This window comes from Gopherus evgoodei, chromosome 14 (assembly GCF_007399415.2).
Source record: "Gopherus evgoodei ecotype Sinaloan lineage chromosome 14, rGopEvg1_v1.p, whole genome shotgun sequence".
NCBI classification, from domain to species: Eukaryota; Metazoa; Chordata; order Testudines; family Testudinidae; genus Gopherus; species Gopherus evgoodei.
In genome coordinates this window covers 1,040,830-1,062,763 of record NC_044335.1, presented here as the reverse complement: position 1 = coordinate 1,062,763, position 21,934 = coordinate 1,040,830, and the positions used below count along the sequence as shown (strand labels likewise).

Below are 21,934 nucleotides of genomic sequence, written 5' to 3'. Positions count from 1 at the left end.
ATTCACTGCCTTCTCCTGTGCCCCTGGACGGGGTGAACTCTAGGAAAATGATCATTTCTTACAGAATTACACTTTGAATCTGTTTATCTGTAGGGTTTGTGGGTTGAGTTGGGCAGAGTTTGTGTGCAGCATCCTAAAACACAGTATATCCGATATGTCTGGGAGTTAAATAAAACCATTCCAATGATAAAAAGCAGAGACTGAGGCATAGGCAAGGGAAAAGAGACCATTTTGCTGAGATTTAAAATGGCACGTCAGTGAGAGGGAGAGATGGTAGGCACTCTGATACATTGGTTATAGGCTCCTTAGAACTACAACAGAGAGAAGCTTTCACTCCAGTAATAGAAAGAATGTTTAAGGGGGGTGAAGGGGGAGGTATCAGCGTTCTGTTAGTGAAGTCAGGAGTAGGACAAATTTGAACTGGCTCTTAGAACAACGGGGGAATCAGCTAATGGTGCTGAGGATTGTGGGTGACATGAGCTCACTTCTTTGTATTTGAGGAGAAAGGGGCAGAAGCACTCTGCATATGCTGGAATCTGAGCTACTGGGACTTCCAGAGGTCTTGGAAGAGGGAATTGCTATAGTTAGGCGAGAGGAGGAGAGGCCTGGATCCAGTGTAGTTGAGACCATTGTGAATGAGGTAATGTTAAGCCAGTGTGCAAGTGAAGGTGATGTCAGGGCTGGAGGCTGTGATGACAAGCCAGAGAGATATGAGAGGATGGAGCTTGGCTTGGGGAGGCACCTGCCCAAGAGCAGCTTTTGGGGGTTTGGGACATTTTAACTGAAATGAGATAAAGCCACAGATCAGAGAGGCCTAAAGGGCAGTCTGGGAGGATTTATAGATTGATGGGGCCATTGTGTTTGTCTAATTTGATTTTCTGTATAATCCTGCATTTTCCTGCATTAAACCCGTAACGGCTGGCTCAGCTAAGGTTTATCTCTTAGATTTAAAGACCGCAAATATAGCGCATACACCACATCCCTAGGTAAGTTCCAGTGATTAAATCTCCTTTGTGTTAAAATGTGTGCCTCATTTCCAGGCTGCTTCCAGCCATTTTATCTTGTGCTGTCTGTCTGCTAGATTGAAGACCCCTCTTCCCCATGTAGGTACTGACAGACTGAGCAAGTCACCTCTTAATCTTCTGTGATGAACTAAACGGATTGATTTTCTTAGGTCATACGCTGTAAGGTTTAAAGGCAGATTTTCCGTTTCATTCTTGTAGCTCTTTTCTGAACCATTCAGATTTTTTCAGGATCCTTAAGTGTGGCCAGGAGACCAAGACAGTATCCAGTAATGAACTCATTAGGAGTTGCTGGAGATCCCTAAATATGCACCTGCGTATTGTCAGGATAAGGGGGTAGCTAAGGTAAAGGCTAAGATCAGGTGCATCGGGGAGAGGGTAGATAAAAGAGCAGAGCGCCTTGTGGCTCTCTAGAGAAGGATACAGTGACAGTGGTCTGCCTCAGCCTGAAATGTTTGGAAAATTTCAGCCAAAATGATTCAGCCCTTGAGCCCCTCCTAGGTCCTAGTGCCTTCTCGACAGAGCAATTAAGTATGTTCCCTCCTCTCAGCTCCTACTGGACTGCACATGCACCAGCTCCGTGAGTGACTGAGCATGATCCGGTATAGGAGTTTCCTGTAATGATTCCTCCCATCTGCTCCAGGCTGGGCGCTGGAACTGAGAGCAGAGAGTCTCTCTCCTGTGCCCTTAATGATCTACCTGCAGGTGTCTGATCTGAATGATGAGGGGACAAAAGCCAGATGAAAAATAGATTGGAACCAGGAGTGTGGGAAGGATGCTTGTGCAAGGAGGCTGGGGAGCCAGTGTGGTAAATGTGGGGGACAAGACAGATCAGATGATTTGGCAAGGGGGCAGGGGAGAGGAATTGTAGGCTGGAACTAGGGACCAGTGGGAAGGGAGAGGAGAAGAGAACTGATGAGCTGAGATGCGAGAGAACTGGGATTGGCTGAGACTGGACCCAAGGGCCGGGCAGGGCTTTGGGGAGATGATTGCGATCGGATTTGGAGGAAGTCTGTGAGTGGCAGGGAAAGAGATGAGATGCTTGGAGGGGTATTGAGACTGGTTGAGATAAGGAAATGGAATTGGAGGAGGGGGAGCTCTGATTGGTTGGGCTTTGGGACTGGGACTGGAGAGGCACGGGGAATGAGCTGGGGACACAGAGCCAGGGTTGTGGAAGAGACGAGCTTAGGGAGAATGGGCTGAAGAGTCTGTGCCACTACAGCACACTCCTCTGTGGAGTGTGGCATGGACCCAAGATCCTAGAGTCTCACCACTCCTCTGCTCTCTGCGAATATCTGTGAAACCCACTGGCAAAGTGTGATGCCCTTTCTAGTGCCGGGCCATGTGGAAAATGACAACCCACTACTGCTATCAGTGACTCCGTTAGTTTAAGTGATCTGAGGTCTATGGTGGATGTACAGGTTCTAGACCTACTGGTGAACCATGCCAATGTCACTATGATGCCACATGATGGAATTTCGAGGGGGGACTGTTCCTGTTTGCTCTTTTAAATACCTAGGAAATCCCCCACACACACTACATTAAAAGAACATTAAGCTCGCAAAGTCAAGCACTCAAAACCGAGTACATACCAGAATAAAGTTGCCAGTGGAACCTTAACTCTGCTGTCTTGGGCATATGCATTTTGATAAGTCTTCAATTACATGATCACATACTATTTTTTTTTCTGCAGGACCCTGCATCATTCAGTGTGCAGAATGGACCTGCTCTGGGGATAAATCCCACAGGTGTAGTGAAGGAGGCTGATGTGTCTGCCTCATCTGTTGCAGAAGTTGGAAGGTGTGCAGTGAATGAAGCAGGGAATTTCAGGAAAAGAAAGGATGGTCTCAGGACCATTTTGATCATTAAGCTGACCGCAGGCCACACAGTATCTCTCCCACCGACTCCTGTAATAGATGCCTAACCTCTCGGTGAGTTGCTGAAGTCCTCAAATCATGATTTAAAGTTACAGAGGATCCACCATTTTTCACTCATTTAAACCTGCAAGTGACCTGTGCTCCACAGTTCAGAGGAAGGTGAAAAATCTCATTTCTCTGCCATTCAGACCTGGAGGAAAATTCCTTCTTGACCCCAGATATGGTGATCAGTTAGACCTTGAGCATGTGGGCAAGACCCACCTGCCAGACATGTGGAAAGAATTATCTAGTAACTCTCAGCCCTCTTCAAGGAGTGCCCCATCTCTGGCTGTTGGGGATATTGGCTGCTCTCAGTCACAGGTGAGGCATGTGCCAGTGTAGGCAGTGCCATCATGCCATCTGTGCCATAATCGAGCTCAGGCTTGATGCCAGTTACATTTTTTGCCCCCTCTGCTCCCCTTGGGAGGCTGTTCCAGACATTCACTCCTCTGATGGTTAGAAACCTTTGTCTAATTTCAAGCCTAAACTTGTTGATGGCCAGTTTGTATCTCTATGTTCTTGTGCCAATAGTGGTCCGTTACTTAGGTAAACCTGGTGTCTATGTCTCTGATGTATTTATAGGGAACAGTCACCTCTCCCCTCAGCATTTGTTTGGTTAGGTTAAACAAGCCAGGCTGCTTGGGTCACTTCTCCTAAGGTAGGTTTTCCATTTCGTGGGTCAGCTCAGTAGCTCTTCTCTGCACCTGTTCCAGTTTGAATTCATCCTTCTTAAACATGGGAAAACAGAACTGCACACAGTATTCCAGATTTCACTAGTGCTTTGTATAATGGCAGTACCTCTCCTGTTTCCTCCTAGGATTGCATTAGCCTTTTTCCACAGCCACATCACATTGGTGGCTCATAGTCATCCTGTGATCCACCAGTACAGCCAGGTCTTTCTCTTCCTCTGCCACTTCCAAGTGATATGTCCCCAGTTTCTAGCATAAATTTTTGTTGTTAGTCCCTAACTGCATGATCTTGCACTTTGCACTATTAAATTTCATCCCATTTCTATTACACTAGTTTACAAGGTCTTCCAGATCCTCTTGCATAATATTCTGGTCGTCCTCTGTGTTGTCAATGTCTCCCAACTTTGTGTCATCCACAGATTTCAGTAGCATGCTCCCACTTTTTGTGCGGAGGCCATGAATGAAAATGTTAAATAAGATTTTGTCCCAAGACCAATCCCCGAGGAACTCCACTAGTAACCTCCCTCCAGCCTGACCATTCACCTTTCAGTATGACCCATGGTAGTCTCCCCTTTAACTCATGGTTAAGGGAGTTGAATACTGCCCTTGAGAATTGGATTCTGTGCCTGCCTATGCCACAAAGTACTTTACTGTTACACTGGGCAAGTCATTGAAACCACACTTTTCACCTGTGGTCATTAACTGTATTCCTCATTTTTTAGGTGTCTGGTGTGAGACAGTTGAGTCTGAATTGTAGGAGTGCAGTGCTCAGAGCTGAACTGAGGTCACAGGGAGCTGTCCTTTGAACATAAACAGTGCTATATAATGCTAAGAACTCTGAAAAACCAGATACCAGTGTCTCAGATTGGGCACCCCAAATTAGTGGGAAGTTTTGACCTTAGCCTCCATGTGCCTCAGTTCCCGAGCTAGGAAATGAGGATAATTATGCACTCATCTACTCCTCCTCTGCTTAGGTGTTCAGTTCAGTTTCTACTCTTTCCCTCCTGTCCTCAGCGTAGGCGTGCGCAGCACACTTCATTCGGGTGTGCACCCAGGGAATTTACTTTCTAGAGATGCTGATGCCACAGGAATAGATATTTACACAGGTAAGTCAGACTTGTCTTTTCCTTTGATGCCAGCAATGTCAGGAGGATTGCAAAATACACCCAGCAAATTACGGATTGATAAAGTGGTACTGGACACACAAACTCCCTAAGGTCAAGTGTCCCATTAGTAATGCCTTCAAATCTATTACATTTCTAATATCAAAAAATCATTCAGAAGGAGAGGTGTAGGAGAGTGGTGAGGGGAGTCTTGCATTATCTTTAAATGGGTCTTGAATCTACTAGAATCCTGTCCCAGCCTAAAGGAATCTGATAGTGTTTAAGGCCAGAGGGATCATCCAGTCTGACCTTGTGTAGCACAGGCACCAACACCATCCAGCACCCGCACACGAACCCAACAACTGAAATGAGACCAACGTATTCAGACTATTATGTGATATAGGCAGAGAAAAGCTGGGACCAAGATGTGATAGTGCCAGAGCCCTCTGCCGTGGCAGGGAAATGATTCCTTGAGATAAACCCAGATAATCCTAGCAAGTGACTCGCACCCACATGCTGCAGAGGAAAGTGAATAACCTCCAAGGTCACTGCTAGTTCTGACATAGGGTAAAATTCCCTCCTGACCCGGCATAGGGGCAAGAACCAGCCAGTCAAGCACCTGGGAGAGAGAATGCACAGTGTCATCTCTGAGTCCAGGGCCTCCCGCAAGGTCCCATTTCCAGCTGTGACCATTTCTTAATGTTGTTTGCCCCGGTTTGGAGACTGTTCCAGAACTTCATCCCTCTGATGGTTAGATACCTACTTCCAATTTCCAGCCTGGATTTGTTCATGGACAGTTTATATCCATTCGTTGTTCTGCCTGCATTGTCATGTAGCTTAAGTAGCTAATCACCCTTCCTGGGTGCAAAGGGCTCAGGGCAGGGAGTTGGGGTGCAGGAGGGGTGCAAGGGGCTCAGGGCAGGGAGTTGGGGGGTGGGGTGCCAGAGGGGTTTGGGCTCTGGCCTGAGGCCGCTTACCTAAAGCAGCTCGGGGTGGCAGCGGCGTGCTGCCTGCCCTGGCTCCATGTCCTTGCGTGGGCCACAGGGCTTCATGTGCTGCCTTTACAATGCCTCCAGGTACCTCCCCCGAAGCTCGCGTTGGCCGCAGTTGCCTGTTCCCAGACAATGGGAGCTGTGTGGGGCGGTGCCTGGAGCAAGGCATGGAGGCCTCTGCCCTGGGGCCCCAGGGATGTGGTGCCGGCTGCTCCTGAGAGTGGTGTGGGGCCTGCAGTGCCACAGGGGCAAGTCCCGTGGGCTGGATCCAAAGCCCTGAGGGGCCGGATCTGGGCTGTAGTTTGCCCACCCTGCATTAGGGTGTGCCTGGCACACCTGGTGTGCCCACCTATGGTCCTCAGCATTGCTGCCTCACTCGCTTTGCTGTCTCTCTGGCAGCTGCCCTGGCAATGAGGGATGTTTGCACTGCTGTCTCAGCCTCTGTCTGTTGTAGGGGTGACCCAGGGCTGTCAATCAAGCACCCTTCATCCGCACTGGATTTCACACTAACTGTGCGGTAGGGCAGAGCTGATCTGGGTGTGAGCTGCTGCAGCCACCTTTCCACCTGCGGGGGCCAGGCTGCCTGCCACCCTTCCCGGAACTGATCCTGGTGCAGGAAGAGGGGTATGAAAAGGAATTGGGTTGGTTTGAGCTCCGGCAGAACTTGAAAGTGAATGCACAGTGTGCCGATGGGGAAAGGGGCCAGGGCAGAGAGCTGGGCCATGGTCCTGCCTCAGTCTCGGGGACCAACTTGGATGCCACAGTGGAAATTACAGGCTGCAGGCAGGTTTGTCCTGGGTGTGGGGCTCTTTAGGTCCCTAGAAATCCCAGGTGCTTTGAGTGGAGTCTCAGTTCTGGGATATATGCCCACACGGCAGGGGTGAGTCTCACCTGAGCCCCCTTCCACTGTCGTCCCTGGTGGGGGCTCCCTGCAGCCCCTGGGAGGAGCGACAGGAGCTGCCAGGCGGGACGGGGCTGGGATGTTGCAGTATCTTCCTGGAGTGACAGCCTCGCACGGGGGAACCTCCCTTACTCCAGCACCCCAGGAGCTCCTGGAAAGCAGCAAGTGTTGGGCCCTCGGCCTAGGAAAGGAAGAGGATTTCTTCTGCCCCTACCCCATGGCTGCTGGAGCACAGCTCTGAGGAGGGACCTGCGACCCTGCTCCCCTCCAGTGCTGCCCTGCCTGGCTGAGGCTGCCGCTGGAGAGAGGACTGAGGCCCAGGGGTTAGTCTTTAGCAGCCCTGTCTCCAGCCTGGTGAGCAGCTCTGGGCTAAGCCCTGCTGGAGCTGCCCGCAGTCGCTTCTGCTCCAGGCCAGCCCCTGAGCCGGGAAGGGCGGGGGTGGGAGCTGGGGTCTATTTGTACAGCGCCTGGCACAGCGGGGCCCTGGTCTGGGCAATACAAGTAACGGTTCAAGCGGCAATTTACCAATGCCCCCGTCTCCCAGCCTCCGCCCGCTGATGGAGGCAGGGCTGGAGCAGCCGGCGGGGCGGCCCCTTCCCCGGGAGCCGGCCGGGCCCCCCAGCCCCTCCGCCCCTCGCTGCCATGCCAACGCTGAGGCGGATGCTCGCCGGGCCGGGCAGGGCTCGCACACGGCCCCGGCCCGGGACCCGCCGAGCAGGTGTACGCCCCGGGCCCGCGGGGGAGGCGCCGGGCCGGGCTCTCCCGGGCTGCGCGCCCTGCCCGGCTCCAGCGCCGCGTCCGGGCGGCTCGGGCCTCTGCCTCCCCCCCACGGGGCCCTGGTGCCCGGCGCTGCCGGCAGCCTGGCCCTGCCGCCCTTGGCTCGGGCTCCTGCTTTGATCTGAGAAGCTGCAGCCGCAGCGTCTAGAAACCTGCCGGTGCCCGGGGAGCTGGGCAGCCCCCAGCCGTGCTGGGCACACGCAGCCGCTGCAGGGTCCCAGCCTGGGGCGGGCAGCGGCTGATCACTGCGCCCGCAGCCCCACTGTCGGGATCAATCCCCAGCTGGAAGAGGGAAGCTGTGAGCCTCTGCCCGTGGCTGCCACCGCTCGGTGCAGGGGCAGCAGGTGCCAGCTGTGATGTGCACACCTGCCATGAGGCCAGGGCCTCACCCCAGCCCAGGCGGGATAGGGCAGGGTCCGAGGGAAGGGCTTGGCTCGGCTCTCCATCCCCACCTCTCTTTGGCTCCCTGCACTGCACAGCCCCCTGAATTGCTGCCCAGAACAAGCCCCTGACCCAGTTTCTAGCCTGGGGTGGTTGTGCTGGAGGCCCTGAGGGTGGCAAGCAGGGCACTTGGGACTCTGCTTACAAAGCCTTTATTCAGGGAGGTCTCCCCTGTACCTCTCCCCAGGCTGGGCTCTAGGACCTTCTCTCCAGGAGCTCCCAGCGGCTTCAGGAAGAGAGACCATGACCCACCAGGATGGCAAGCTGGAGAGGTGCCAGCCACTGGCATTCCTAGTGCACGAGCTGGAGTGCAAGATCTGCTACAATTGCTACGATGCAGGAGCCCACAAGCCCAAGCTGCTCAGCTGCTGCCACCGGGTCTGTGCGAAGTGCCTGCGCAAGATGGTGGCCATGGGGGAGTCCTCGCCCCACCTGCTCAGCTGCCCTTTCTGCCGGCAGGAGACCCAGGTCCCCGAGGAGGATGTGCAGCTGCTCCAGGATGACAGCAAGGTGCTGGCAGTGCTGACATACCACAAGCAGGCAAAGAAGCGAGGCACTCTGCCCTCTTCTGAGGTCATCCTGTGCCCCAGCATCCTGGAGCCAACCCGCAGCTCCTCTGACTGCCTGGTCATCACCATCCTTGAGGTGCCAGAGAACGTGGTGCCCCCCGAAGGCCTGGGTATGCTGGACATGATAGGCCTGTACCGCCCCGTCAGCCTGGACTCGCTGCCCTGCCGCAGCCCCATCCAGAAATGCCGCTCTTGCTCCTGGCATGCCATACCCCACTTCATCCTCTGGATGCTATGTCTCATCTACTTCAGCTCCCTGCCCTTCGGCATCTACCTCCTGCTCATTGAGTGCCACAACCTGGGCATTGTGCTGGTCAGCCTGGTGCCCTCCACCCTCATTCTCTGTCCCCTCTACAGCTTCTGCCAGTGTCTGTGCCGCGAGATCTTCGAGTTCCCCTCCACCTGAGCCTGTTGCTCCCGTGTCCTGAAGGCACCAGGCACTGGCCCTGCACAGCCTGGAGCTCCCTGAGGCTGTGCCCTCTGCCTGGGGCCAGCCGAGAGCATCGTCACTCAGGGCTTGCCAGCCCCCACAGTATTGCAGGGAGATCGGGAGATGTCAGTGTGGGAGGGTCCAGGTGCAGGTGAGCGACTGGCTGGACAGGCCCACGAAGCGAGTACTGAGTACCTGTCATCTTCCCTTGCAGAGAGGAGATGTACTACAAAGCCGTGCACAACACTGCTGTCATCTTCCTCCAAAACGACGCAGGCTTCACCAAGTGGGAGCCCACACCGGAGCGGCTGCAGGAGCTCGTCACAGCCTATAAGCACTCGGGACGGACCCTCAGTTCCACGGGTTCCTCCTCCACCTCCTCTTCCTCCTCCACCTCTTCCTCAACAGCAGATAAAGATCGGGAGACGGGCGGAGAGCAAAGCACCAGCCGGGAGACCAATGCCAATTAATCTGCAGAGGGCAGTGTGCGGGGACAGGCAGCAGGGGCGAAGGTAACAGTGCTCCAGAGGAGGGGAGGTTCGATGTGGCAGGTGGAGAGACTGCTGGCTGTGCAGTGCCAAGCCTGGGGGACTCTCTTCAGGCAGCTCCACCCTGCTTGCTTTCCTCTGTCAACCTGCAAGACCTCTTTCCTCACCAGAATCGAGGGAGATTCCCTCGCCTTATGCCCTGTGGGAAGACGATCGGTTGCTGCCCTCAACGAGGGGCAAAGAAGCCAAACGTCGCAGTCATAGGAAGAGTCTGCAGCCCCTTCAGACACTAAAGCTCTGAGGAAGAGGCGGCAGCTGGAGCTGGGACGGCTGCACGGATGAAGGAAGGATGGATGGACTGACAGAGCTGTGGCCTAGAAGGTCCCTGGCAGGTGGCTGAAGCCTGTCATTTCCAAGAGAAAAGCTGGCAGGGTCCAGAGGTTCTTCCTGCTGGCCTGGCACCACCAGCCCAGCTCCGTGTCCATAGTGTAAATAGTTCTGTCCGTGGCGACCATGCTCCCTGCAGGGTTTGTTTCCGTAGCATCCATGTTTCCTTTCCACATGTACGAGTTCCGTGTTTGCCGAAGCTGTTTACCGTATACAAGAAAAGCAGAGAAAAGGAATTTTTTTGTGTGTAAAAACGGCTTTGCAGCTGTTTTGTAGTCGTTGTGGTTTTTACCCAGAGCCCTCTGGGCTTTATTTAACCTCCTTGGGTTTTGTTTTTTAAAGGATTAATTTAACACCGCTAACCATTTTATTACTTTTATCAAAGAAAGCAAAGTCAAGTCTATTTTTGATTTTTGTTTCCTAGTTCTTAGGGACATTAAAAACTAGCATTACAGCTCCACTTGGTGTCTGTGCTGTTCCTTATCTGTGGGGCGTAGGACTGTCTGTGGGAGGCAAGGCCTGCCTGCCTGCCCTCAGATTCACCATCTTCTGCTCTCTTCTCCTGTGCCCCTGAGCTCGCTGCCCTGGCTGCTGGAGCATAGGGGGAATGGAAGAGGAAGCCCCCAGCCCATTTGATCATTATTTTCATTCTATGTCTTGGAGCGTCTTCCAGTGCAAACTACAGGCCTGTTGCTAGCCATGTCTGCCTGCATGTTAAAGGTGCTCTTGGCCTACTGGACCCTTCTTCAGAGGGGTGAGTGGGCACGTGAGCTGCTGGCTTTGGGTCTCTCCAGCATCTGCATGGTCTTCATGGTCGGCAGCAGGGCTGTAATCTAGACCCATCCTGTGCAGTAATGGACTGTTTGCTGCAGTAGCAGGAGGGTTTATAGCCCTAGTGAGCCACGCATGGCCATAGAGCTGTGGAGCGCGGCCCCGGAGAACTCAGCCCTGGAGAACCGGGCCCCGGAGAGCTCAGCTCCGGAGAACTCAGCCCCGGAGAGTCTGGCCCATGGCCATGTTTGCACTCCTGCTCGCTGTTACAGGGAGGGATCTGCAAAGCACAAGGATGTCCTTCCCACCCTGCAGCTCAGGAACAGCCGTGTGTACCAGGAACCCTCAGCCATCGGGAAGGGCAAGGGAGGGGGGTTTACATCGCTGGGTCTCCATGCTCCACCCCCCAGTTCGTGCTGCTTCTGAGGCTAAGAGCCCCTTTGCCACCAGTGAGAAGCCACACAAGCCTGAAACCTGCCCCAGCCCAGCCTCGCCAGGTCCCTCCAGACAGATCATCTGCTGCTGAGCTCCCAGAACACTCCGCTGCTGGGGTTGCCCATGGGGATGTCTGTGGGGAGCAGGGGTGGCTGGGCCTGCAGAGGGGAGCGTGGTGGAACAGCTCTATTGCTGCATGCGGCAGGCAACCGTTTCTGGGAGATGGCGCCCCTGACTTCGGGGGCCAGAGTTTATGGGGATTATGGGCTGGAGCGGCCCCGGAGCTGCTTCTGGCTGTGGAGTCCCCAGTCAGCTCCCGTCAGCCCAGCAAGGCCAGTTCCCCGGGGCAGCACTTGCCACTGCCAGAGAAACTGCAACTGCAGGCAGCCAGAGCCCTCCTGGGCCCCGCTGCTAGCGTCCTGCAAGCGCAAGGACAAGGCTCAACGCCGGCCCCATGGCGTAACCCCCAAGGCCACTAGGGGGGAGCCATTGCCGAAGACACCTGGGTGCTGGGAGGTCGCTTGTAAGTGGCTGTTCCACAGGCTTTTCCTGTGCCCGGGATGTTTGAGCCCCACAGGTGGCGGGGGGCAGAGGTGCAGGAACTGGGGTTGCTGAATCCCCCAGCTGGACGTGGGTCCATCACAGCCAGGGTTTACAATTTTGTTCAATGGTGGCAGCACCCCACTCTACACACTGTCCCAACCCCTGGGGGAGGGGGGCTCCAGGCCCCCAGCTAAGCAGTGAGTGGAGTGGAGGCCAAGCCCCTGGGAGCTGCAGCCCGCCTGACTCCATGGATGCCCCTCCCTAGCGTACCCTCTCCCCAGCTCGTGGCAGTAGGGTCCCTAGGTCGGGGGCGGCGGATGATGGCGTCCACTGGCTGGTAACGCCCAGGAAGAGGCTGGTGACATCGCGTTGCTCATTCATCTTTATTAGACAGACCACAGCAAAGCCCAACTACCCCGGCTGTGTGGGCGCCTCCCCTGAACCCCAGCTAGGCTCTGCGCCCCCTCAGGGGCGCACCGGGGCCCCAGGTTTGGACCAGTGGGGCTGGAGTGCAGCCTGAGCACATGGGGCTGGCCCCACTGCCCTGCTTGGCCTGTCGCTTGCCATCCTGTGTGGCTGGTGAGAGCCCTGGCAACACCACAATGGGAGCGATCTCGCCTGGGCTGGGGCCTGGGCCCTCTTCAAACCCACTCTGCCTGGCCTCCCTCACTGTCCCCTGAGCCGCAGGCTCTAGCCCCTGGCCTCACCCTCTCCCCAACCTCCAGCCCCACCCCCAAGATATTGTACTGGCTTCTGGGAGCCACTCAAGGAACCACCCCCCAGGCCCTTGTCACCCCACAGACTCACTCTTTACCCTAGAGCATCCCCCATATCTACAGCCCCCCGCCTCTTGCACTGCTGGCCACCAGGGAGGGCCTGTGCACAGCCTGGGCTCCCATGGGCTGAGGCCCCTCTCCCGCGCTGAGTCCCACGCCGGTTGCTTCTGTCACAGAGGGAGCTGTCATAAACAGATAGCTAAGGGTTAATGTCTCTTTCACCTGAAACACCTGACCAGAGAACCAATCAGGAAACCGGATTTTTTCAACCTTGGGTGGAGGGAAGTGTGTCTCTGAGTCTTTTGTCTGTCTGCCTGTTTCCTCTGAGCTTGGGAGAAGTAGTTCTATTTTCTAGTCTTCTGTTTCTAAGTGTAAGGACAAAGAGATCAGATAGTAAGTTCTATGGTTTCTTTTCTTTGGTATTTGCATGAATATAAGTGCTGGAAATGCTTTGATTTGTATTCTTTTTGAATAAGGCTGTTTATTCAATATTCTTTTAAGCAATTGCCCTGTATTGTGTCACCTTAATACAGAGAGAACATTTGTATGTATTTTTTCTTTCTTTTTTATATAAAGTTTTCTTTTAAGACCTGTTGGAGTTTTTCTTTACTTCAGGGAAATTAAGTCTGTACTCACCAGGGAATTGGTGGGAGGAAGAAATCAAGGGGAGAGCTGTGTGTTGGATTGCTAGCCTGATTTTGCATTTCCTCTGGGTGAAGAGGAAAGTGCTTTTGTTCCAGGATTGGGAACGGAGAGGGGGACTCACTCTGCGTAGTTTCACAGAGCTTGTGTCTGTGTATCTCTCCAGGAGCACCTGGAGGGGGGAAGGGAATCAGGATTATTTCCCTTTGTTGTGAGACTCAAGGGATTTGGGTCTTGTGGTCCCCAGGGAAGGTTTTTCAGGGGGACCAGAGTGCCCCAAAACACTCTAATTTTTTGGGTGGTGGCAGCAGTACCAGGTCCAAGCTGGTAACTAAGCTTGGAGGTTTTCATGCTAACCCCCAAATTTTGGACGCTAAGGTCCAGAATCTGGGAATAAGGTTATAACATGGTGTAGCAGCGGCGGGATATAGACAGAACCCAGAAGCCAGTAGGAATATTATATTTTTCTTTTCTCTGCTAAGGGCTTTTTAGCAGAGAGAAACAGTTTGGTTTTAAAAGGGAACCAGAGAGAATTTTTTTTTCTGCTCTCTCTAGCAGTTTGTGGCTTGCATAGTAAGCAAGAAGCCATTAGCAGACTATTGACAGTCTATTGTCACACAATAGCACTCCCATTGAGAGTCATACCAGCACTCTATATGCATGCAAATAAAGTGGTTTTTCTGGTTTCCCTTCATTGAACATTAGCTAGAGAGAGAAAAGGAAAAAAGCACTGTTGCTAGGCAGACTTCAGGAGGCAACAGAGAGCCTGCAGTTCAGAAAATAAACACCGGAGGGCACCCCAACACAAGAAAACAGGAACCATGACTTCTAAGGCAAAGATTGACGCCGAAGAACAAATCAAAGACGCTGAACACAGGCGACAGATGGAGATGAAAGAAAAGGAAGAAAGCCTCAAACTGGCAGCCTTCCAAAGAGAACAGGCAGCCCAAGAGGCAGCACACAAAAGAAAACTAGAAGAAGAAGAGGTGGCCCACCGCCGAGAAATGGAAAAACAACAAAAAGAGAATGAAGAAAAGGAAAAACAGAGAAAACATGAACTGGAGATGGCAAAAGCTGGGCTGCATGTGCCAGCCAACCCTAACAACCCGGCGCCAAGTCTTGCTCCACAGCACAGGAAATTTCCCACCTACAAGGCAGGTGATGACACCGAGGCCTTCTTGGAAAATTTTGAAAGAGCCTGTCTTGGGTACAGCATCCCCGAAGACCAGTACATGGTAGAATTAAGGCCACACCTCAGTGGACCTTTAGCAGAGGTGGCAGCTGAAATGCCCAAGCCGCAAATGAATGACTATAAACTTTTTCAAACCAAGGCCAGATACAGGATGGGGATAAACCCAGATCATGCCCGTCGGCGCTTCAGAACCCAAAAATGGAAACCAGAGGTGTCATTTCCCAAACACGCCTACTACATTGCAAAAAACTATGAGGCCTGGTTAACAGGAAACAACATTCAAACCTTGGAAGAAGTGAACCTCCTCATACAAATGGAGCAGTTCTTGGATGGTGTTCCTGAAGACATCACACGGTACATACAAGATAGAAATCCCAAAACTATCGCTGAGGCGGGGGAGATTGGAGCCAAATGGATGGAACTGGCAGAAAGCAAAAAAGCTACTGTCAAGGGGAACGATTACCCCAGGGGGCACACAGACCATAAACCCTACAACCGAGGACAGCCAAAGACCCTCCATACCACCCAAGTAAAGCCACAGATACCCTACTCTTCAACCTCACCAGTCTCCAGTAACTCACCTCGGCCCAGTGACCCATCAGATGGAAGATGCTTTAAGTGTAATGAACTGGGACATATCAAGGCCAACTGTCCCAAGAACACCATGCGAGTGCAATTCATTACACCACCATCACCCCAAAGATCCCCAGGCCCAGATGCCTCTCAAATACCCTTGGAGCGAAGGGAAAATTTGAGAGTGGGCGGAAAGAAGGTTACTGCGTGGAGAGACACGGGGGCACAAGTGTCAGCTATCCACCAATCCTTCATTGACCCCAAATTCATCAACCCAAAGGCCAAAGTTACAATTTACCCCTTCATGTCACAAGCTGTAGACTTGCCTACAGCTCAACTGCCTGTCCAGTACAAAGGCTGGTCAGGAATGTGGACTTTTGCAGTCTATGACAATTATCCTATCCCCATGCTACTGGGGGAAGACTTGGCCAACCAGGTGAGGCGGGCCAAGAGAGTGGGAATGGTTACCCGTAGCCAAACCAGGCAAGCTTCCAGACCCATTCCTGTTCCTGAGCCGTCCACAGAGGCCCCGTCTGTGTTACCAGAGACCCAGACAGAGGTAGTGGACCCGGATTCCATGCCTACCACTGAAACAGCCACAGCATCTCCAGTCCCAGGCCCGGAACTAGAACAGCAACCAGCACCAGCAAGTGCAACCACATCTTCAAACTCAACGCCAGAGGGCGCCAGCGAGCCAGAACTGGCAGAAGCACACGACAGCCATACCCAAAAGGCTCAGCCAGAGCCTGAAATACCCTCAGGTGCACCAGCGGAGAGCGGTTCACCAGCAACGAAAACAACCCCATCACCTACATCGCTTCCAGAGGGACCAAGCCCAAGTCCACAGTCTGAGGAAGAACTGGTGACCCCAGCCTCAAGGGAACAGTTCCAGGCTGAGCAGGAAGCAGATGACAGCCTTCAGGAAGCGTGGGCGGCGGCACGGAGCACCCCACCGCCTCTCAGCTCGTCTAATCGATCCCGGTTTGTTATAGACCAAGGACTTTTATACAAGGAAATTCTTTCTGGTGGACACCGGGAAGAATGGCAGCCGCAAAAACAGTTGGTGGTTCCAACTAAGTACCGGGAGAAGCTCTTAAGCTTAGCCCATGATCATCCCAGTGGCCATGCTGGGGTGAACAGAACCAAGGACCGGTTGGGGAAGTCCTTCCACTGGGAGGGGATGGGCAAGGATGTTGCCAAGTATGTCCGGTCTTGTGAGGTATGCCAAAGAGTGGGAAAACCCCAAGACCAGGTCAAGGCCCCTCTCCAGCCACTCCCCATAATTGAGGTCCCATTTCAGCGAGTAGCTGTGGATATTCTGGGCCCTTTCCCAAAAAAGACACCCAGAGGAAAGCAGTACGTACTGACTTTAGTGGACTTTGCTACCCGATGGCCAGAAGCAGTAGCTCTAGGCAACACCAGGGCTAACACTGTGTGCCTGGCCCTAACAGACATCTTTGCCAGGGTAGATTGGCCCTCTGACATCCTTACAGATTCAGGGTCTAATTTCCTGGCAGGGACCATGGAAAAACTGTGGGAAACTCATGGGGTGAAGCACTTGGTTGCCACCCCGTACCACCATCAAACCAATGGCCTGGTGGAAAGGTTCAATGGAACTTTGGGGGCCATGATAAGAAAATTCATCAACGAATTCTCCAATAATTGGGACCTAGTGTTGCAGCAGTTGCTGTTTGCCTACAGGGCTGTACCACATCCCAGTTTAGGGTTTTCACCATTTGAACTTGTGTATGGTCACGAGGTTAAGGGGCCATTACAGTTGGTGAAGCAGCAATGGGAGGGGTTTACGCCTTCTCCAGGAACTAACATTCTGGACTTTGTAAGCAACCTACAAAGCACCCTCCGACACTCTTTAGCCCTTGCTAGAGAGAACCTAAAGGATGCTCAAGAAGAGCAAAAGGCCTGGTATGACAGACATGCCAGAGAACGTTCCTTCAAGGTAGGAGACCAGGTTATGGTCTTGAAGGCGCAACAGGCCCATAAGATGGAAGCATCATGGGAAGGGCCATTCACGGTCCAAGAGCGCCTGGGAGCTGTAAACTACCTCATAGCATTTCCCAATTCCTCACTAAAGCCTAAAGTGTACCATGTTAATTCTCTCAAGCCTTTCTATTCCAGAGACTTACAGGTTTGTCAGTTTACAGTCCAGGGAGATGATGCTGAGTGGCCTGACGGTGTCTACTACGATGGAAAAAAAGACGGTGGCGTGGAAGAGTGAACCTCTCAACCACCCTGGAACGTCTGCAGCGGCAATAAATCAAGGAGCTGTGCACTAGCTTCGCCCCATTGTTCTCAGCCACCCCAGGACGGACTGAACGGGCATACCACTCCATTGATACAGGTAATGCTCACCCAATCAGAACCCCACCCTACCGGGTGTCTCCTCATGCCCAAGCTGCTATAGAACGGGAGATCCAGAACATGCTACAGATGGGTATAATCCGCTCATCTACCAGTGCATGGGCATCTCCAGTGGTTCTGGTACCCAAACCAGATGGGGAAATACGCTTTTGCGTGGACTACCGTAAGCTAAATGCTGTAACTCGTCCGGACAACTATCCGATGCCACGTACTGATGAGCTATTGGAAAAGTTGGGACGTGCCCAGTTCATCTCTACAATAGACTTAACCAAGGGGTACTGGCAAGTACCGCTAGATGAACCTGCCAAGGAGAGGTCAGCATTCGTCACCCATGCGGGGGTGTATGAATTCAATGTCCTTCCTTTCGGCCTTCGAAATGCACCCGCCACCTTCCAGAGGCTGGTAGATGGTCTACTAGCTGGACTGGGAGAATTCGCAGTTGCCTACCTCGATGATGTGGCCATTTTTTCAGACTCCTGGCCCGAACACCTACTACACCTGGAAAAGGTCTTTGAGCGCATCAGGCAGGCAGGACTAACTGTTAAGGCCAAAAAGTGTCAAATAGGCCAAAACAGAGTGACTTACCTGGGGCACCAGGTGGGTCGAGGAACCATAAACCCCCTACAGGCCAAGGTGGATGCTATCCAAAAGTGGCCTGTCCCAAGGTCAAAAAAACAGGTCCAATCCTTCTTAGGCTTGGCCGGATACTACAGGCGATTTGTACCACACTACAGCCAAATCGCTGCCCCATTGACCGACCTAACCAAAAAGACCCAGCCAAATGCCGTTAAGTGGACTAATGAGTGTCAAAAAGCCTTTACCCAGCTTAAGGCAACGCTCATGTCTGACCCTGTACTCAGGGCCCCGGATTTTGACAAACCATTCCTAGTAACCACAGATGCATCTGAGCGTGGTATAGGAGCAGTGCTCATGCAGGAAGCAACAGATCACAACTTCCATCCTGTCGTGTTTCTCAGCAAGACACTGTCTGAGAGGGAAAGTCACTGGTCAGTCAGTGAAAAGGAATGCTATGCCATTGTGTACGCCCTGGAAAAGCTACGCCCATATGTTTGGGGACGGCGGTTCCAACTACAAACTGACCATGCTGCACTAAAGTGGCTTCATACTGCCAAGGGGAACAACAAGAAACTTCTTCGTTGGAGTTTAGCTCTCCAAGATTTTGATTTTGACATTCAACACATCACAGGAGCTTCTAACAAAGTTGCTGATGCACTCTCCCGTGAGAGTTTCCCAGAATCCAGTAGTTAAAAAGTGTTCTTAAAATCTAAAGTCTGTTAGTTATATACTTAGTAGTATATGTAAAGGTGCATGTGTTGTATTAATCTGTTTATTTTTAAGTTCTAGAAGAAATTGCCGCCAGTGAGCTTCCCCACTGTCTGCAATTTGGGGGGCGTGTCATAAACAGATAGCTAAGGGTTAATGTCTCTTTCACCTGAAACACCTGACCAGAGAACCAATCAGGAAACCGGATTTTTTCAACTTTGGGTGGAGGGAAGTTTGTGTAAGAGGTCTTTTGTCTGTCTGCCTGTTTCCTCTGAGCTTGGGAGAAGTAGTTCTATTTTCTAGTCTTCTGTTTCTAAGTGTAAGGACAAAGAGATCAGATAGTAAGTTCTATGGTTTCTTTTCTTTGGTATTTGCATGAATATAAGTGCTGGAAATGCTTTGATTTGTATTCTTTTTGAATAAGGCTGTTTATTCAATATTCTTTTAAGCAATTGACCCTGTGTTGTATTATCTTAATACAGAGAGAACATTTGTATTTTTTCTTTCTTTTTTATATAAAGTTTTCTTTTAAGACCTGTTGGAGTTTTTCTTTACTTCAGGGAAATTAAGTCTGTACTCACCAGGGAATTGGTGGGAGGAAGAAATCAAGGGGAGAGCTGTGTGTTGGATTGCTAGCCTGATTTTGCATTTCCTCTGGGTGAAGAGGAAAGTGCTTTTGTTCCAGGATTGGGAACGGAGAGGGGGACTCACTCTGCGTAGTTTCACAGAGCTTGTGTCTGTGTATCTCTCCAGGAGCACCTGGAGGGGGGAAGGGAATCAGGATTATTTCCCTTTGTTGTGAGACTCAAGGGATTTGGGTCTTGTGGTCCCCAGGGAAGGTTTTTCAGGGGGACCAGAGTGCCCCAAAACACTCTAATTTTTTGGGTGGTGGCAGCAGTACCAGGTCCAAGCTGGTAACTAAGCTTGGAGGTTTTCATGCTAACCCCCAAATTTTGGACGCTAAGGTCCAGAATCTGGGAATAAGGTTATAACAGGAGCGTCCGGTGGCACTCGGTTCGCCAAGGAAGGGCCAGGCTGAGCTGGGGGGGTAGGACATACGTGGCTCCCTCTGCCAACCCTGGTGCCCCAGGGCCCCAGCTGGGCGGTGCCACCTCCAGCCGTAGGCGGCAGCTCTGCTCCTGCCGGGGGCACGTCGCAATCTCAGCCAGACACCAGAGCTTGGGCTGCATCTCCTGCATCAGCCCAGCAGCGTGGGGCTTGGGGCTTGGCCGCTGGTGCTCTGACTCCAGGCAGGGGCCAGGGCTGCCCTCCTTGGGGCTGCCACCTGGCTCCTCACCCTGCGGCCCCTCGCCCTGCACACCGGGCTGGTGCTTGCCCACGTCTCTGTCCCACTTGCTGCGGGGGGCCCAATGCAGCCGCTTCTCCGTCTTGAGGCGCCGGCGGGCGTTGGCGAACCACGTGGAGACCTGTGCGAGGCTCAGCTTGCTGGTGATGGCCAGCATGACCTTCTCGCCCTTGCTGGGGTAGGGGTTCCTCAAGTGCTGGCCCAGCCAGGCCTTCAGGGCGCTGGTGCTCTCCCGGGAGGTGGCCGCCTTGGCTCGGGACAGCTCTGTAGGCAGGCCCTGCCCGGAGCAGGGGGCACACAGCATGGGGCCGGGCAGGAGCTGGAGGTTGTAAGCCGCTGTCACCTGGAAGGCACAGGACAGGGTGGTGAAGCCCTCCATGCAGAGGTGGATGCAGGAAGGGGCTTGCTGGTGGATTGCCCAAGCCATGAGCTCCCAGCCCAGCCCTGCCCCAGAGCATTGCCCCGTGTTCAGCCACATGGGACTGGCACATTTGTTGGGCTCTGCTCCCTGAGGGGAGAGCGGGGCCTTTGCTCCGGCCAATCTCATGTCCTTCCCCCATAGCCTGCCGCGGCTCCCAGTTCCTCTCCGGTCTTGTGCTGCACACACTGGGACGTGCCCCGCAGGCCCCCGCCCCCGCCCTCTAGGCGCTGTCCTGGGGGCCGGCTGGGATCTATGGATACATCCCCCGGGCCAGCCCGCTGCTCTGCGGGGGGGGGGAGGGAACGACCTGGGCCCGTCCCAGCTCTGCCAGATCAGACCCTTGACCACTGAGCTGATCCTGGGGACAGTCAGTCTGTGGGGCAGAGGAAGGAGGGTGCTGGGCAGGACCAGCTCTGCCCCCCTCCCCCCCAAGTACAGAAAGCCACAGGCAGCCCCTGGGGTTTGCTGGGGGGGCTCCCAGCACCCACCTCTGCTCCTGTGGCTAGTGTGGCGGCCCCCACCTGAGCCGACGGGCAGGGCAGGACCACAGCTCCTGGGAACTATTGTTGGGGGAGGGTTAACATGCCCCTACCAGCCAGCTGCCCCCCCCCAGCCACCCCACAACAGGGACAGCTACTACTCCACAGGGAAGGGAGACAGGCAAGGCTCAGTCTCTGGGGCAGCGTGTGCACGGCTGGCTGCAGGGGACCACGGCGAGAGTAGCAGAGTGGGCAGTGATTCCCAGCTGTGACCACTCACCCGCAATGTCTCCCCCGCACCCAGGGCCAGGGCTACACCCCAGGAATCCTGGTTCCCTGTCCCAAGCCACCCACTAGCCTCCTCCCCCATTTGAACTCAGGGTGGCAGACGCTTTGCCAGTGGGTGCTCGGCCCCTGCCCTCCTCCCAGTCACAATGGGTGCAGCTAACTGCCCGCCCCTCCACTGTCCCCACTGGGTGGGGGGCACACGCAGGGCACCCTCTGAGGAGTGGTGACAGCCCCTGCCCCTCCCCAACGCCCCAGGCCTGGCAGGACGTCACTTACTGGCTGTGCAAGGAGCCTGAGATGCAGCGGCAGCAGGTTGGCGTCCTGCGGTGCTGGGTAGGTGCAGGGCAGCTGCAGGACAGTGTGGTGAGGGGGAGGCAGCGGCCCTGGGGCCCCCCACACCCCTCTGCGGCCCCCCGGCTTGTTGCCAGCCTGAGTCGCCCCCAACACCAGCTGTGCGGTTGACATGCTGCCGGGACCAGTGGGAGGGAGCCCAAAGCTCGGAGCTTTATAGGGAGGGGGGGGGCGTCCGTGTGGGACCAGCAGGGTGATTGACAGCTGCTTAGCAAGGACTAGCAGTCTGGTGCCAGCTTGCGTTAAAGCGCCCGCAGATTGTCTGGATGGTAAATCCCCCAGCACGGCTGGTTCCCTGTGAGTCAAACATGCCATGGTCATGCCGCTACCACACTCCCATGCTGGCCATCCGGCGGGGGGGGGGTGTGACACGTGGTGCCAGGCTGGAGGAGCCCCATGCATACGGCAATAGTGCTCGGCTGGCACGGTGGGGTCCTGCAGCACCAAGACGTGGGGGGGACGGGCTTGGCCTCCTGGCCCTCACCGGGGCCCATGGGAGTGATGGGAGGGTAGCAGCGGTGGACCTGGGGAGGCAGGGCTGGTGGTAGGGGCGGGGGGCCTGGGAAGCAGATTCCACACAGCAGCAGCTGCTCAGTGGTGCCAGGGGAGACCCCAGCGGCAGGGCGAGGTGGGGGTGGGTATGGGCGTGTGCATGTCAGCATCTCATCCTGGGGCCACCCGCCCTGCCCCCGAGGATTCTGATTGCAGGAATCCCGTTGCCCTCAGCCCCACCGTTCACTCAGTCCCCGGCAGGAGGGTGCCCCTGACCCCGAGGGCCC

At 54.2% G+C, this 21,934-nt stretch overlaps 2 protein-coding genes across 5 annotated transcripts; one reads left to right on the top strand and one right to left on the bottom strand.

The window, feature by feature from the left end:
• Positions 1–22: 22 nt before the first annotated feature.
• Positions 23–10,173, top strand: LOC115634847 (E3 ubiquitin-protein ligase RNF182-like). Of its 4 annotated transcripts, XM_030532777.1 has the most exons (3): positions 3,089–4,733; positions 6,761–6,946; positions 8,029–10,173. In XM_030532777.1, the coding sequence occupies exon 3, from the start codon at positions 8,085–8,087 to the stop codon at positions 8,814–8,816; it is 732 nt and encodes a 243-aa protein (XP_030388637.1). In that variant the 5' UTR covers positions 3,089–4,733; positions 6,761–6,946; positions 8,029–8,084; the 3' UTR covers positions 8,817–10,173. The 4 variants fall into 4 exon arrangements, with proteins under 4 accessions (XP_030388635.1, XP_030388637.1, XP_030388638.1 ...); XM_030532775.1 differs by lacking the exons at positions 3,089–4,733; positions 6,761–6,946 and adding an exon at positions 23–2,953; XM_030532778.1 differs by lacking the exon at positions 6,761–6,946.
• Positions 10,174–11,240: 1,067 nt separating this feature from the next.
• LOC115635178 lies at positions 11,241–21,900 on the bottom strand. Its single transcript, XM_030533521.1, has 4 exons — positions 21,081–21,900; positions 19,304–19,959; positions 13,473–13,478; positions 11,241–11,340 (listed from the first exon to the last, which is right to left on the bottom strand). Exons 1-4 carry the CDS (start codon positions 21,555–21,557, stop codon positions 11,241–11,243), a joined length of 1,239 nt encoding a protein of 412 aa, XP_030389381.1. The 5' UTR covers positions 21,558–21,900.
• Between the last annotated feature and the right edge of the window lie 34 nt (positions 21,901–21,934).

Coding starts and splice junctions, on each gene's coding strand:
- LOC115634847 (XM_030532775.1), top strand. CDS start 8,085: ATGACCCACCAGGATGGCAAGCTGGAGAGGTGCCAGCCACTGGCATTC.
- LOC115635178 (XM_030533521.1), bottom strand. CDS start 21,557: ATGCATGGGGCTCCTCCAGCCTGGCACCACGTGTCACACCCCCCCCCC. Junction 19,960..21,080: donor TCAGGCTCCTTGCACAGCCA/GTAAGTGACGTC, acceptor TGTGCCTTCCAG/GTGACAGCGGCTTACAACCT.